Source organism: Rana temporaria, assembly GCF_905171775.1.
Source record: "Rana temporaria chromosome 7 unlocalized genomic scaffold, aRanTem1.1 chr7c, whole genome shotgun sequence".
Taxonomy (NCBI): domain Eukaryota; kingdom Metazoa; phylum Chordata; class Amphibia; order Anura; family Ranidae; genus Rana; species Rana temporaria.
The window spans coordinates 181722-198830 of record NW_024404470.1 but is presented as its reverse complement, the minus strand read 5'-3'; the positions used below and the strand labels follow the sequence as shown (position 1 = coordinate 198830).

The 17109-nt window shown below is 50.6% G+C and overlaps 1 protein-coding gene across 1 annotated transcript; it reads right to left on the bottom strand.

The window, feature by feature from the left end:
• Window positions 1–454: 454 nt before the first annotated feature.
• TOE1 (target of EGR1, exonuclease) lies at window positions 455–16660 on the bottom strand. The gene is made up of 6 exons (XM_040334367.1): window positions 16622–16660; window positions 16274–16432; window positions 11950–12209; window positions 5557–5728; window positions 1155–1622; window positions 455–1073 (listed from the first exon to the last, which is right to left on the bottom strand). Exons 1-6 carry the CDS (start codon window positions 16658–16660, stop codon window positions 600–602), a joined length of 1572 nt encoding a protein of 523 aa, XP_040190301.1. The 3' UTR covers window positions 455–599.
• Between the last annotated feature and the right edge of the window lie 449 nt (window positions 16661–17109).

The window sequence follows — 17109 nt, the reverse complement described above, 5'->3', positions numbered from 1 at the left end:
ATCGCAATGGGAATTCGGCGCGGATTTCGATCCGATGGTGTGTACACTCCATCGGATCAAAATCCTCAGAGGATTTATCCGCCGAAACGGTCCTATCGTGTGTACCCGGCATAACCTTCCTTGCTAGTATTAGATGTTCTCTCTCCTTTTCTTTTTAGAAAAAACGAAGGGACCGGACACACTGGGCTAGGAAGTATTGCTTCCGACATTTCGTGGAAGATGCGACTAGAGAGGAATGCTTAGGGGCGGTGACAGATGTGTGAACCTTCCAATGTGTTGTATCGTTATTTTATACCAGGGATATGCAATTAGCGGACCTCCAGCTGTTACAAAACTACAAGTCCCATCATGCCTCTGGGTGTCATGCTTGTGGCTCTCAGTCTTGCTATGCCTCATGGGAATTGTAGTTCTGCAACAGCTGGAGGTCCGCTAATTGCATATCCCTGTTTTATACCAATGTTACCTGCTCTGTATTCGCGGTCGGTGTGGACCGCTCACCCGTTATAAACAATTAAAAAAAAAAAAAGTGGGTGCCAAAGTCATAAATTCTCTGTAAATATTTAGTGATCCCGCCGCGGCCCATTAAAGATGGCGGTCCATTAGGGCGCGATGAGTTTGATTTTCTGCATGTGGGGGCGGGAGAATTTGGCGAAGATGCTTTTGATGATCGGCAGAGGAACGTTCTTCCCGCTGAGATAAATTTTATTTTGGCAGTCCGGCAGGCAGGTGGCGGAAGCGTCCGCGTTATCCGCTCTCTTCAGCATCCACACGTAAGCCAGAATGTATCCGGTCATGAAGGCGTCAAAGCCGGCTCTGTGGGTTCCCGCGTCCGACGTGCTGGGGACTTTGCGCTTAGGGGGCTGGACATGGTGACCCTCACCAATCGCTTTACTGGTCTGATCGTCTCTTAGCAACAAATCCATGTCCACAGTCGCTGGAGGTCCATGGTGGTCTCCATGCTGATTGGAAGAGACTCGCTGTGTGGGCGCGTCCTTCATCTCTGATTGGCCCATAACGGTCTCCATTGAGCCGTCTTCCTTCTCAGTCTCCATGTTTTCCTGTCCTTTCCCCTCCTCCGGGGTATCAGAAGGGTCCACACTGGGTTTTCTACAAGGGGGTTCCATGTTTACCAAGTGCTCCTCTCCTTTCCCCTCCTCCGGGGTATCAGAAGGGTCCACACTGGGTTTTCTACAAGGGGGTTCCATGTTTACCAAGTGCTCCTCTCCTTTCTCCTTCTTCTCCGGGGGATCAGAAGGGTCCTCATTGGGTTTTCTACAAGGGGGCTCCAAGCTCATCAAGTGCTCCTCTCCTTTCTCTTCCTCCTTCTCCGGGGGATCAGAAGGGTCCTCATTGGGTTTTCTACAAGGGGGCTCCAAGCTCATCAAGTGCTCCTCTCCTTTCTCTTCCTCCTTCTCCGGGGGATCAGAAGGGTCCACATTGGGCTTTCTACATGGGGGCTCCATGCTCACCTCCTCATTGGTCTCTTCTTGTGCTGCGCCCCTTTTCCTCTTCCGTCTTCTCTTCTTCTTCTTGTCTGATCTTCCCTTCTCATCCTCATCGATGATCAGGTCAATGTTGTGGGAGAGAACGCACTTCGACCCGTTGGGGCACCAGCCGTACGCCTGCAATACATCGGACATGTTACACACGAGGATAGGCTTATGATCAGCATGGTATATTAACCCCTTCAATAATGGGCACCTTCCCCCGCTTCCTGCCCCCCAATACCGGGCACCCTGACCCTCCTGCCTCCCAACCTTTACCAATACCAGGCACCTTCCACCCCTTTCCTGCCCCCCACCTCCCCCAATACCGGGCACTCTCACCTCCTTCCTGCCCCCCAACCTACCCCAATACCAGGCACCTTCCTGCCCCCCACCTCCCCCAATACCGGGCACTCTCACCTCCTTCCTGCCCCCCCAACCTACCCCAATACCAGGCACCTTCCTGCCCCCCGCCTCCCCCAATACCGGGCACTCTCACCTCCTTCCTGCCCCCCAACCTCCCCCAATACCGGTACCTTCCACCCCCTCCTGCCCCCCAACCTACCCCAATACCAGGCACCTTCCTGCCCCCCACCTCCCCCAATACCGGGCACTCTCACCTCCTTCCTGCCCCCCCAACCTCCCCCAATACCGGTACCTTCCTGCCCCCCCAACCTCCCCCAATACCGGGCACCTTCCACCCCTTCCTGCCCCCCACCTCCCCAATACCGGGCACTCTCCCCCTTCTTGCCCCCCCAATACCGGGCACTCTCCCCCTTCTTGCCCCCCCAATACCAGGCACTCACCCGCTTTCTGCCTCCCACCTCCCCAATAACGGGCACCTTCAACCCCTTCCTGCCTCCCACCTGCCCCAATACCGGGCACTCTCTCCCCCTTACTGACCCCCACCTCCCCCAATACCAGGCACTCTCACCCGCCTCCCACCTCCCCCAATATCGGGCACCTTGACCCCCTTCCTGCCCCCCACGTCCCCCAATACCCGGTATTCTCTCCCCCAATACCGGGCACTCACCCCCTTCCTGCCCCCCCCACCTCCCCCAATACCAGGCATCTTCCTGCCCCCACCTCCCCCAATACCGGGCACATTCCCCCACTTCCTGCCCCCCACCTCCCCGATACCAGGCACCTGTACCCCCCTTCATTCCCCCCACCTCCCCCCAATACCGGGCACTCTCACCCGCTTCCTGCCTCCCACCTCCCCCGATACCGAGCACATTCCCCCCACTTCCTACCCCCCACCTCCCCCAATACCGGGCACTCTCACCCGCTTCCTGCCTCCCACCTGTCCGAATACCGGGCACTCTTTCCCCCATTTTTATTTCTAAAATGTTGCTAATAAATAATCTTTCTTCATAAATTTTGGCCAAAATTTATTTATTCTGTGCCATTTCTTTGGTGAAAATACCCCAAATCAGTGAATATTAGTCTGTAGGGAAGTTAGAGAGTCCCACACACTATGACAGGGCTCAACATTTCAAGTCCTGAGCTACTAGCCAGGCCTCAAGGGTTACTCGCCACCAGCTGCCCTATCCAGCCCCTGTCCTGCCCCTAAACACGCCCCTAAACACGCCCTCATAAATGATCTCATGTAATGACACTTAAATGTTTTATGCAGAATTAAGTTATAAAAATAAATAACAACTTTATCCGTGCCCACCAATGCAGCCTTGTGCCCACCAATGCAGCCTAGCTATGCAGGGGAGAAGAGAGAGAGGTATTTGCTGCCTGGGGGCGAGCACCGCCGGCAGCCTAGGTGGGTGGAATGGGAGTCCTTCCAGCGATTGGGGAGGAGAGAGAGAGCCGCCCAGGTGATCAGAGCGCAGTGACGTCACTAGGGTTGGTGTCACCTGGTGCGGTAAAATATGGTGTCAAATTGAAATGAAAACCGTTATCGTTGTTTTCCCTGCGCGGCGCTCTGATCACCTGGGCGGCTCTCTCTCTCTCTCTCCTCCCCAATCACTGGAGGACTCCCATTCCACCCACCTAGGCTGCCGGCGGTGCTCGCCCCCAGGCAGCAAATAGTTTGCCAGGGCTGCACTATGGGATATATCTCTGATAAATCGATCTAATTTCTTGAACAGCACAAATACCCCTTTTTGGAAAGTAGACAGTCCCAAGTATTTATTAAGAGGCGTGGCAAGTTTTTTGAAGTTGTCATTTTTTGTCACAATTTTTTGGAAAATGCAGAAATTTAATAAAAATCGTTTTTTTTACATTTTTATTTTATTTATTTTTTCATCCTGTCACCAGCGCAGCACGGCGGCGTAGTCATATAAACGGGTGTGGCGGTGATCAGAGACACTGACTGGCGTCAGGATGTTATGTAAATTCAAATATATATATATTTTTTTTTAAGAACCATCTTGCAATTTTTTATTACATTTTTTCATTACAACTTTCATTTATTTTTTTTACATACTGTGACGAAAGCAATAGTGTTACCATAGTAACAATGCACCAATCTGGGAAGGTGATCAGGATTTTATTTTTTTGATTGCTTATAACATTGATTATCACCGCTATAAACCACCATTCTTTCTGAATGAAATCCATTCAGATTTCACTGCTAATCACGTGGGCTGCGATTGGCCCCATCTGTACCATGTGATTACGGCGACCAATCACAGAGACCATCACAATAGTACGGTGGTCATCACCCCCGTCCTCGGGGCCCACCAACAGGCCAAGTTTTATGTACCGTATTTATCGGCGTATATCGCGCACTTTTTTGCCCTGAAAATCAGGGCAAAATCGTGGGTGCGCGATATACGCCGATACCCGCGCCGAGTTTTGAATACTGCGCCGACATATACCGAGCGCAGTACACATTCGGGTATAGTCGGCCAGTCTCGGCTTCTTCCGCGGTCACGTCCTGGACGTACAGGACGTGAGCGCGACAGTTGCCGAGCCTGCCCGAGTGTACTGCACTCGGTATATGCTGGCGCAGTATTCAAAACTCGGCGCGGGAAACGAGCGGGGAGGACGCCGCAGAAGGACGCCGGACCCGCCGCAGAAGGACGCCGGACCCGCCGCAGAAGGACACCCGAAGCCGCAGAAGGACGCCGGACCCGACGAGGCCGCCGATGGACGCAGCGCAAGACACCAAAACTGTAAGTACAAAAATAACTTTTTTTCCACAGAATTGGGGGTCACTTTAGGGGTGCGCGGTATACGCGGGAGCGCGTTATACCGTGATAAATACAGTATTTCCTTGGGGGAGATGCAGACTAGAATACGGCAATCACTGAGCAGCAAATGAGATCACCTGTCATGTATTCCAGTTATCTGTTAGTGGCCCCCGAGGACGGGGTTGGTGACCACTGCAATAGTACACAATGAATGGAAGCCATCCACTGTGTACAAATGTGATCTGCTGTGATCAGTCACAGTGATCACATGGAATCGGTAGCAGCTCGGTACACCGATCCGTCATTCGCTGTGTCCACCGGATGACAGATGGCGCTGCAGCGTGGCTCGTGGGAACGCGATCCTTATAGGACATCCTGTGACGCAGTGCCGATCCTAACCTCCCTGGGGCCCTAAGCAAAATGACAAATGGCATGTCACATTAAAGTTGAGAGGCGGGGGGTGGGCGCTGCGGACAGTGACATGTCACATTAAAGATTAAAGTTGAGAAGCGGGGGGAGGGGGTGTTCTGCTGTCGGAAATGACATCTTACATTAAAGTGAGAAGCGGAAGGGTTACCTCTTCTCCCATGCAGCCAGCGAGTTGAGAAGTGGGGTGAGGGGCCGAAAATGACTTCTCACCAGGTGGGGCCCTCTAGTAATTTGGGGGGCCCTACGCAGCTTTGCGGGGCCCTAAGCGGCTTGCATAGTGAGCCTATAGGGCGGATCGGCCCGGCTGTGACGTCCACCTAGAACAGGAGAGCGCCCTCCCGCCCCGGCCGTCATTTGTCTATATTCTGGGCAGGAAAAGGGGAAAGAATTTCCAGTGTAGGTTTGTACAAAGATAATAATATCCAACCAAAGATTCACAACGCAGTAACAAGCGGGAGAAAACAAAATACGAGAACCCCCGAGATGACACTTACAGAGAACTTCTCACAGATGTCGGGCCCTTCTGTGGCCGAGCCGGCGCGTTCCTGGTCGGGAAGGGAGCACAGGCGGTAGTCCACGTACGCCGACATGCTGGCGGTATAGTGACAGAACTCTACAGAGAGGTGATTGGCGCTCGAGTCTATCCTCCGACCGTTCTCACGCTTGCTGCAAGACAGAAGACAACGTTTACAAAGAGTCAGCATTTTAATTGGGGGGGGGGAGGGGCATCTGCTTTTTGTTTATAAGTAAAAAAATTTTTTTAGCAGAGACCTTAGAGAATAAAGCGGCAATCGTTGCAAACACTTTAATGAATAAAAAAAAAAACACAACACCAAAACATAATATATACCCCAATTTTTTGGGCTAAAATGTGAAAGATGAAGTTACGCCGAGTACATAGATACCCAACATGTTGCGCTTTAAAATTGCGCACACTCGTGGAATGGTGACAAACTACGGGACTTAAAGGGGTTGTAAAGGTAAAAAAAAAAAAATCCCCCTAAATATCTTCCTTTCCCTCAGTGCAGTCCTCCTTCACTCACCTCGGTGCCGTCCTCCTTCACTCACCTCGGTGCCGTCCTCCTTCACTCACCTCGGTGCAGTCCTCCTTCACTTACCTCAGTGCCGTCCTCCTTCACTCACCTCCGTGCCGTCCTCCTTCACTTACCTCAGTGCCGTCCTCCTTCACTCACCTCAGTGCCGTCCTCCTTCACTCACCTCAGTGCCGTCCTCCTTCACTCACCTCAGTGCCGTCCTCCTTCACTCACCTCAGTGCCGTCCTCCTTCACTTACCTCAGTGCTGTCCTCCTTCACTTACCTCAGTGCCGTCCTCCTTCACTCACCTCAGTGCCGTCCTCCTTCACTCACCTCAGTGCCGTCCTCCTTCACTCACCTCAGTGCCGTCCTCCTTCACTTACCTCAGTGCCGTCCTCCTTCACTCACCTCAGTGCCGTCCTCCTTCACTCACCTCAGTGCCGTCCTCCTTCACTCACCTCGGTGCCGTCCTCCTTCACTCACCTCGGTGCCGTCCTCCTTCACTCACCTCAGTGCCGTCCTCCTTCATTTACCTCAGTGCCGTCCTCCTTCACTTACCTCATCCTTCCAATGTTCTTATTTCTTCTGAGAAATCCTCACTTCCTGTTCTTCTGTCTGTAACTCCACACAGTAATGCGAGGCTTTCTCCCTGGTGTGGAGAAAGCCTCTTGAGGGGGCGAGCAGGAGTGTCAGGACGCCCACTAACACACAGCTCCTTTCTCTATCTGCAAAGTAGAGTGTCCTGACTCTCCTGCTCGCCCCCTCCCCCCTCAAGAGGTTTTCTCCACACCAGGGAGAAAGCCTCGCATTACTGTGTGGAGTTACAGACAGAAGAACAGGAAGTGAGGATTTCTCAGAAGAAATAAGAACATTGAAAAGCAAAATGGAAGGATGAGGTAAGTGAAGGAGGACGGCACTGAGGTAAGTGAAGGAGGACGGCACTGAGGTAAGTGAAGGAGGACGGCACTGAGGTAAGTGAAGGAGGACGGCACTGAGGTAAGTGAAGGAGGACTGCACTGAGGTGAGTGAAGGAGGACGGCACTGAGGTGAGTGAAGGAGGACGGCACTGAGGTAAGTGAAGGAGGACGGCACTGAGGTAAGTGAAGGAGGACTGCACTGAGGTGAGTGAAGGAGGACGGCACTGAGGTGAGTGAAGGAGGACGGCACCGAGGTAAGTGAAGGAGGACGGCACTGAGGTCAGTGAAGGAGGACGGCACCGAGGTAAGTGAAGGAGGACGGCACCGAGGTGAGTGAAGGAGGACGGCACCGAGGTAAGTGAAGGAGGACTGCACCGAGGTAAGTGAAGGAGGACTGCACCGAGGTAAGTGAAGGAGGACGGCACCGAGGTAAGTGAAGGAGGACGGCACCGAGGTAAGTGAAGGAGGACGGCACCGAGGTAAGTGAAGGAGGACGGCACCGAGGTAAGTGAAGGAGGACGGCACCGAGGTAAGTGAAGGAGGACGGCACCGAGGTAAGTGAAGGAGGACGGCACCGAGGTAAGTGAAGGAGGACGGCACTGAGGTAAGTGAAGGAGGACGGCACTGAGGTAAGTGAAGGAGGACAGCACTGAGGTAAGTGAAGGAGGACGGCACTGAGGTAAGTGAAGGAGGACTGCACTGAGGTGAGTGAAGGAGGACAGCACTGAGGTAAGTGAAGGAGGACTGCACTGAGGTGAGTGAAGGAGGACGGCACTGAGGTAAGTGAAGGAGGACGGCACTGAGGTAAGTGAAGGAGGACGGCACTGAGGTAAGTGAAGGAGGACGGCACTGAGGTAAGTGAAGGAGGACTGCACTGAGGTGAGTGAAGGAGGACAGCACTGAGGTAAGTGAAGGAGGACTGCACTGAGGTAAGTGAAGGAGGACGGCACTGAGGTGAGTGAAGGAGGACTGCACTGAGGTAAGTGAAGGAGGACTGCACTGAGGTAAGTGAAGGAGGACGGCACTGAGGGAAAGGAAGATATTTAGGGGGGGGGGGATGTACCTTTACAACCCCTTTAAAATATCTCCATAGGCGACACTTTAAAAAATGTTTTCAGGTTACCTATTTAAAGTTACAGAGGAGTTCTAGGGCTAGAATTATCGCTCTCACTCCAACATTCGCGGCGACACCTCACATGTGTGGTGTGAACATCTTTACATACGTATGCGGGACTTACGTATGCTTTCACGTCTGAGTGCAAATTATTTTATTATTATTATTATTTTTTTTACACGGTTTCTTTCATTTCTTTCTATCACTTTTATTCCTAATACAATGTAATCATCCTTTGTAAAAGAAATGGTGGCAATAAGGGTGACAGGTCCTCTTTGTGGAGATCTGGTGTCAAAAGATCAAAAAGAAAAGAAAATGGGCCAGATTCAGATACCTTTATGCGGGCGTGGCCTATCTCCTATACGCTACGCCGCCGTAACTTTGAGAGGCGAGTATAGTATTCAGAAAGATTTTGCGGCCGAAGTTACGGCGGCGTAGCGTATTAGGTATAAGTCCGCCTAATTCAAATGTTGAAGCTGTGGGTGTGTTTTATGTAAATTAAGTGTGACCCCACGTAAATGACGTAAATGCGCCGTCCGTGAACGTATCCCAGTGCGCATGCTCCAAATCACGTCGCAAATAGTCAATGCTTTCGACGTGAACGTAACCTCTACGTCCAGCCCCAATCACGGACGACTTACGCAAATGATGCAAAACGTGAAAAATTTGACGCGTTTCCGACGTCCATACTTAACATTGGCTGCGCCATGTTTTTGGTGGTTTATCTTTACGCCTGAAAACGCCTTACGTAAACGGCGTATCTTTACTGCGACGGGCGAGCGTACGTTCGTGAATAGGCGTATCTCGCTGATTTACATATTCCAGGCGTAAATCAGCGTACACGCCCCTAGCGGCCAGCGTAAATAGGCAGTTAAGATACGACGGCGTAGGAGACTTACGCCGGCCGTATCTTAGCAACATTTAAGCGTATCTCAGTTTGAGAATACGCTTAAAGTTGCGACGGCGCGGATTCGGACTTACGACGGCGTATCTACTGACACGCCCATCGTAAGTCTTTATGAATCTGGCCCAATGTGATTACTTCCACCCTAGAAGTGACGTCGTGGCGTTTCTCCGGTCCTCCAAGGCCATAGAGGTGATCAAAGGCTATCAGGTCTTTTTCTGCCTCGGTAACCAGCCAGTCCGACCATCAGATTGTTTCTCCGGCGAGCCGGGAAGAACGGTAAGATAGAGAAACACCGGTGGGAGGGGGAGGGGATGTCCGCTCCCACCACGCCTGAAAGCAATCCAGCGGCTAATGAGCCACTCGGAACGCTTTCATGAGAAAGCCAAAATATGAAAAACAAGATTATGGCTGAAGTAACGTGTGTGTGTATATATATATTGTGGTCAGCCAGCGGTTCTAGGCATTGTACACATTGGGGTAGAATTGCGCATTTTTTACGGAGGCGCAGGGCAGCGTTTTTGCTCTGCGCCCCCGCAAATTTGCTGCGCTGCCCTTGATTCACGGAGCAGTAGCTCCGCAAATTGCGTGGGCGCGCCGGCAAAATGCCCGGCGCAAGCGCGCGCAATTTAAATGATCCCGTAGGGGGCGGGAATCATTTAAATTAGGCGCGTTCCCGCGCCGATCGTAGAGCGCATGCTCCGTCGGGAGACTTTCCAGACGTGCATTGCGGCAAATGACGTCGCAAGGACGTCATTTGCTTCAAAGTGAACGTGAATGGCGTCCAGCGCCATTTACGATTCACTTACGCAAACTACGTAAATTTCAAATTTCGCGACGCGGGAACGACGGGTATACGTAACATTGGCTGCCCCTGCTAATAGGCAGGGGCAGCCTTACGCAAAAACCGCCGTACGGAAACTGCGTACGCAGGGCTCGCGCAACGTTGTGAATCGGCGTTAGTATGCAATTTGCATACTATACGCTGAGCACAATGGGAGCGCCCCCTAGCGGCCAACGTAAGAATGCAGCCTAAGATATGCGGACATAAGAGCCTTATGCCGCGCATATCTTAGGCTGCAGTCGGCGTAACGAGGTTCCTGAATCTGGAGCATTCGTTACGCCGGGGCAAGTAAGCAATTGCGCTGTGTAACCTATGGTTACACAGGCGTAATTGCTTCTTGAATCCAGCCCATTGTTTTGTTGTATTAGTGTAATTCTGTTCCCTGCTTGTTGGCCTCGCCTTGTAATGACGGACTCACAGGTTGCGGCTGCAGTTCGTAGCGTCATGGCTGATCGATCGCCCTTTGTTCATATATTCATTCACCGAGCCTGTCTCTATTCACTAAAGGGACAAGCCACTTCTTCTTCCGGGTCGTGTCGTATCACAAATGTGGGCGTGTCATTGTGATAAAAGACCACATGGGGAGCTCTCTGTTAATTGCTCCGCGTGTCGGTGTCTGTGCCAGATCTAATTATTCAGCACTAGACTAAGAGACCAGGGGATTGTGGGATATGTAGTTTTCTCACAGGAAGTGTCGGTTCTTACACTACAGAGGTGAAGTCTTATTCTGTGCAGTGCCATGTTACATGCCTTATGTTTCAAAGTTCTGACCCTGGAATGTGAAGATTTAGCCTATAGGTTCACATTAGCAACTGCCACTCCTTGCTTGTCAGAGATGTTTGACAGATGGCGAGGAACCTTCCCCCCCCCAACAAACACAAATAAATCTACGATTAAAGGGGTTATAAAAGCCTTCCGTGTGCAGCAGCCCCCCCCCCCCCTCTTACCTGAGCCCCCCCTCTGTCCAGCGATGTCCACGAGTGTCTCAGCCGTCTGAGGCTCCATTCACATCTAGGCGTTTTCACGCCCGCCGCTATCGCAGCCTGCAATACGCTGGAGGGGTGATTTAACATTGTCGGCTATGGCAAAAGTTCACATCTCCACGCCGAAACGCCTGAAGCTCAAAACAAGTCCCGGACCCTTTTTTTCAGGCTGCTTTGGCGTTCGGCATAGCCGACAATGTGAAATCACCCCTCCGGCGTATCGGAGGCTAAAAAACGACGCGTTTTGTCGCGGCAAATCGCGGGACAAAACTCTGCAATTTGTCACGGCAAATCGTGGTACAATACGCCGCGTTCAGGTGTGAATGCAGCCTAAGATTCTCCTTCCTGATTGGCGGAGACACAGCAGCGGCACCATTGGCTCCAGCTGCTGTCAATTAAAGTCAGCTAGTCAATCAGGGGAGAGAGGAGGTGTGGCCAGGCTGGGGCTGCGTGTCTGAATGGACACATGAAGCTGTGACTCGGCTCAGGTGCCCCCATAGTGAGCTGCTAGCTGTGGGGGGGGGGGGGGGGCACTGAACAAGAGGCAGGGGCCAGGATCACAAGAGGCAGGGGCCAGGATCACAAAAAAGGGACCCGAGAAGAGGAGGATCAGGGCTGCTCTGTGCAAATCCATTACAGAGCCGGTGATCTGCCGTGCTGGTTCCACGTATCATGGAAGTTCCAGCGCATGCGCAAACTGATGCGCTGAGATGGTTCCAGCTATCGGGAAAGTTCCTTCAAGCACTGCGCAGGCGCAAACTTGCTGACGGAAATCCCCGAACGGCGGCCGGCATCCAGGGCGACGTGGATTTTGAGGTAAGTGGCCAGTCGGCCTCACGTCCTCGCTCGCTCGGCCTCCTGGCTCTTTTTTTAACATCCTCCAATCCACGGGGATATTAAAGAATGAGCCTGGATGCCGGGCGAGGTTCGGGGATTTCCGTCGGGAAGTTTGCGCCTGCGCAGTCAGTGAAGGAACTTCCCCCATAGGGGAACATTGAGGACAAGTCACCGGCACAGTGTAACATATGTTATTTTTATAGGAAACGCACGAGACTTTCCAATCACTTTATACAGAGGATCGGAGGCTCACCATTTCTTATAGGCGTACTCCAGGTATGAGGCGGTGAAGCGCGTCTCGAACTCCGAGGCGTATTTGGTGTCGTAGATTCCGGCCGGGAACATTTCCGAGAGGTCGGCCACGAAGTTCATGACCTTGTCGGGGAGCTGAGCGTAGAAACTCTGATAGAGGAAGGCCAAGTCTATCAGACCGTTGTGGAGGACGAGAGGCTTCCGGGCCTGGAGCAGCTCCAGGAAGAGAGTGCGGACGCTCTGCAGACGCCGCTCATCGCCCTGCACAGCCACACAGGAGGAGGAGGAGATTATTATTCAGGATTTCTAGAGATCTGATCACACATACAAAGCACTTGTAATATTATTGATCGGCAATGAATCCCAACATGTTTCGCCAAAGCATTGGCTTCTTCAGGGGGTAAGGTACAATCAATAATGTTTATAATTCTACAACGAGTGTTGAATTTGGTTTGTGTTCAGCGTTGTGCAATTAACCAGTTAACCACTTGAGATCCGCGCTATGGTCGAAAGACATCCACAGCGCGGCTCTCAAGTGCCGGGTGGACGTCCATAGACGTCCTGCTGTTGTTGTTCCCTGTGCGCGCAGCGGGGAAACAACGTGCCCAGCGCATCGCTCGGGAGCCGATGCGAGTGCCTGGCGGCCGCGATGTCCGCCAGACACTCGCGATCGTCGGGAACACAGCCGGTAACACAGCAGGGACGTGGAGCTCTGTGTGTAATGATGGGGTGTAAACACAGAGCTCCACGTGCTGTCAGGGAGAGGAGACCGATGTGTGTCCCTTGTACATAGGAACACAGCATCGTCACCTCCCCCAGTCACCCCCCTCCCCCCACACAGTTAGAACACACCCAGGATACACATTTAACCCCTTCCTCGCCCCCTAGTGTTAACCCCTTCCCTGCCAGTCACATTTATACAGTAATTAGTGCATTTTTATAGCACTGATCGCTGTATTAATGTGAATGGTCCCAAAATTGTGTCAAAAGTGTCCGACACAATATCGCAGGCCTGACAAAAAAAAAAAAAATCGCAAATCGCCGCCATTACAAGTAAAAAAAAAAAACAAAAACATAAATCTATCCCCCATTTCGTAGGCACTATAACTTTTGCGCAAACCAGTCGCTTATTGCGATTTTTTTTTTTTTTTACAAAAATACGTCGAAAAATACGTATCGGCCTTAACTGAGAAAAAAATTGTTTTTTTTTCAAATAAATTGGGATATTTATTATAGCAACAAGTAAAAAAAAAATATATTTTTTTTTAAATTGTCGCTCTTTTTTTGTTTATAGCGCAAAAAATAAAAACCGCAGAGGTGATCAAATACCACCAAAAGAAAGCTCTATTTGTGGGGAAAAAAGGACGCCAATTTTGTTTGGGAGCCACGTCGCACGACCGCGCAAATGTCGGTTAAAGCGACGCAGTCCCGGAAGCTAAAATTTCGCCTGGGAACGAAGGGGGTATATGTGCCCAGTAAGCAAGTGGTTAAAGCAGCGCAGTGCTGAATAGCAAAAACTGGCCTGGTCATGAAGGGGGGGGGGGTAAAACCTTCCAGAGCTGAAGTGGTTAAACTGCAAGAAAATATCAATTCATTAAACATTAAATGGAGAAAATAAAAAGCCCCTCCAGCGCTCAGACCAAGAAACTTCTTTACCCAGAGCCGCCATCAGGGGGGTACAGGCATTACACCTGTAAGGGGCCCGATGGTCGCCAGGGGCCCGGCGCTCCCCCCCCCTCCGTTTTTATTTCTCGTTTTACCTCCCCCCCCCACCTTTAGCAACTCGCGGCAGGAGAGAGAAGAGAAGACTTGACTTTGTTTTGTTCGTCAGCGCCAACCCCCCCCCCCCCCCGCTTATCTCGCAGCAGGAGAGAGGAGGGCCCCCCCCCCCTGGTTCTCTGCTCCGGGGGGGGGCCCTGCCTAAAGCTGTGTAAGGGGCCCCAAAATTTGTGATGGCTGCCCTGGTGACACGTAATGATTTTAGTGATGCGGCCCCCGCCTCAGACGGGGGCGATCTTCAGAAAACGCACACAAGAGGGCGCAAACCCCCAGCAGGGGAGTCTCAAACTGGCGGCCCCCCAGCTGTTACGGAACTACAAGTCCCATCATGCCTCTGCCTGTGGGAGTCATACTTGTAACTGTCAGCCTTGCAATGCCTCATGGGACTTGTAGTTCCACAACAGCTGGAGGGCCGCCAGTTGGACACCGCCCTAGTGCATCACCTCCAAAATAGTTTATTGTAAAATCATAAAATGGTAAATTTACAAAAGCAGAATAAAAAAAAACCAAGCTGGACAAAAGCAGCAATCCGGCAATGGAGAAAACCTACGCGTTTCGGGAGACTATAGCTCTGAGGAAGGGGGTCTGTCCCCCGAAACGCCTCCATTGTGTGGCGTCGGTGGGGATGCCGATCTCACATGCCGGACGGCTGCTTTTGTCCAGCTTGGTTTTATCCTATTCTGCTTCTGTAAGTAGATTTACCATTTTATGATTTTACAATAAACTATTTTGGAGGTGATGCAGTAGGGCGGTGTCCAACTGGCGGCCCTCCAGCTGTTGCAGAACTACAAGTCCCATGAGGCATTGCAAGGCTGACAGTTACAAGCATGACTCCCACAGGCAGAGGCATGATGGGACTTGTAGTTTCGCAACAGCTGGAGGACCGCCAGTTTGACACCCCCTGCCAGGCGCTTGCGCCCTCTTGTGTGCGTTTTCTGAAGATGGTCCGGAGTGAGGCGGGGGCTGCATCGCTGGAATCCCTGCGTGTCGCACTCTCTGGGTGGAGATCTTTGGTCTGAGCGCTGGAGGGTCTTTATACTTTGTCCCTTTAACCACTTAAGGACCGCCTCCTGCACATATACGTCGGCAGAATGGCACGGCTCGGCACAAGCACATACCTGTACGTCCTCTTTAAGTGCCCAGCGCGCCTGCGACCCGGTCCGAAGCTCCGTGACCCCGATCGCCGCTTGAGTCGCGTGATCGGTCCCCGGAGCTAAAGAACGGGGAGAGCTGTGTGTAAACGCACCTTCCACGTTCTTCACTGTGGCGCTGTCATTGTGTTTCCCTATAAAAGGGAACACACGATCAATCAATCGATGACGTCACACCTACAGCCACACCCCCCTACAGTTAGAAACACACATGAGGTCACACCTAACCCCTTCAGTGCCCCCTTGTGGTTAACTCCCAAACTGCAATTGTCATTTTCACAGTAATCAGTGCATTTTAAATGCATTTTTTGCTGTGAAAATGACAATGGTCCCAAAAATGTGTCAAAAGTGTCCGAAGTGTCCGCCATAATGTCGCAGTCACGAAAAAAATCGCTGATCGTCGCCATTAGTAGTAAAAAAATAATAAAAATGCAATAAACCTATCCCCTATTTTGTAAACGCTATACATTTTGCGCAAACCAATCAATAAACGCTTATTGCGATTTTTTTTACCAAAAATAGGTAGAAGAATACGTATCGGTCTAAACTCAGGAAAAACATTTTTTTTATATATTTTGGGGGATATTTATTATAGCAAAAGGTAAAAAATATTGCATTTTTTTCAAAATTGTCGCTCTATTTTTGTTTATAGCGCAAAAAATAAAAACCGCAGAGGAGATCAAATACCACCAAAAGAAAGCTCTATTTGTGGGGAAAAAAGGACGCCAATTTTGTTTGGGAGCCACGTCGCACGACCGCGCAATTGTCTGTTAAAGCGACGCAGTGCCGAATCACAAAAACTGGCCGGGTCCTTTAGCTGCATAATGGTCCGGGTCTTAAGTGGTTAATTTAATGAAAAACAATAATTTACACATGAAAAAATGAAAACAAAAGCAAAGTCCCAATAATACATCAATCCATATCTGATAAACAATTATTACAGATCAAAATAGGTTTTCATTTTTCACGTGGAAATTATTATTTTTCACAAAATAATTTTTTCATGTAAATTTTTCACCTGTTATTATTTGTCATATTATTATTATTTTTATTATCTCTACATCTATTTTGGTTAATTTTGTGAGTAGATGACCATTTTATGATTTTACAATGAACTGGTTGGGAGGTGATGCACTAGGACAGGGACAGGCAAATAGAAGAACTACAAGTCCCATGAGGCACAGCAAGTCTGAGAGTCACAAGCATCACACCCAGAGGCAGAGGCATGATGGGACTTGTAGTTCTGCTACACCTAGAGGTCCACTGATTGCCTATTATCCCTGCACTAGACGATTGCTCCCTCTTTTACGCGTTTTCACATTGAAGTGACGTGAAAGACAAAAATCAAAGATGGGAGGAAAAGTAGAAAACGAAGGAGGAGGGATTTGCGGTCACCTTGTCGTTGCCTTTGTAGTACGGAATCCCGCAGGAATATTGTTTATTGAAGTCAAATCCGTGTTGGACGAGGAATTGCACCGACTGCGGCTCGATGGTGTAATCCTCCATACACAGCAGGGTCAGGTTATAGATCTGCGATAAGTAGACGTTCTTCCCCTATAGAGACAGGGAGATAAAACATGGCGGACGTCAGATACAGATACTTCTCTGATTGGCCTACAAGAGCCAAGCTGCGCACTTCTGTTTTTGAAATTATGAAAAAAACCCAGATCAGTGTTTACAATTCAAACTTCCTAAACATCGTTCTGAACTACAGATGTCCTTCAATGCGCCAGAAAGAAGAACAAGGTGCGAAACATTCAGGGAACGTTGGTTGGAAGCCATGCTGCTTACCTTACACTTGTTTAAGCATGTGAAATACAGACTGTTAGGTAGATTCAGGTACGGCCGTGCAATGTTAAGATGGCGTAGCCTAGCGTGTTTACACTACGCCGCCTTAAGTAAGAGAGGCAAGTACATGATTCTCAAAGCACTTACCTCCTTACTTAGGGCGGCGTAGTGTAATTGCGGCGGGCGTAAGGGCGCCTAATTCAAATTGGTTGGAGGGGGGCGTGTTGTATGGTAATGAGGCTTGACCTCACGTTTTTTGACGTTTTTTGTTACTGCGCATGCGCCGGGCGCCTACATTTCCCAGTGCGCATTGTGGCTAAGTACGCCGTACGGTCCTATTGATTTTGACGTGGATGTAAACGACGTAACTCCCAATTCACGGACGACTTACGCAAACAACGTAAAAAATTCGAACCTCGCGGCGGGAACGGCGGCAATACTTT

What these genes read in the sequence shown, in the direction of transcription:
- TOE1 (XM_040334367.1), bottom strand. Translation starts at nt 16,660, where the DNA reads ATGGCTTCCAACCAACGTTCCCTGAATGTTTCGCACCTT. An exon ending in CCCTGAATGTTTCGCACCTT is followed by an intron (nt 16,433 to 16,621) that starts GTTCTTCTTTCT and finishes CTGTCTCTATAG; the next exon opens with GGGAAGAACGTCTACTTATC. An exon ending in ACTACAAAGGCAACGACAAG is followed by an intron (nt 12,210 to 16,273) that starts GTGACCGCAAAT and finishes GTGGCTGTGCAG; the next exon opens with GGCGATGAGCGGCGTCTGCA.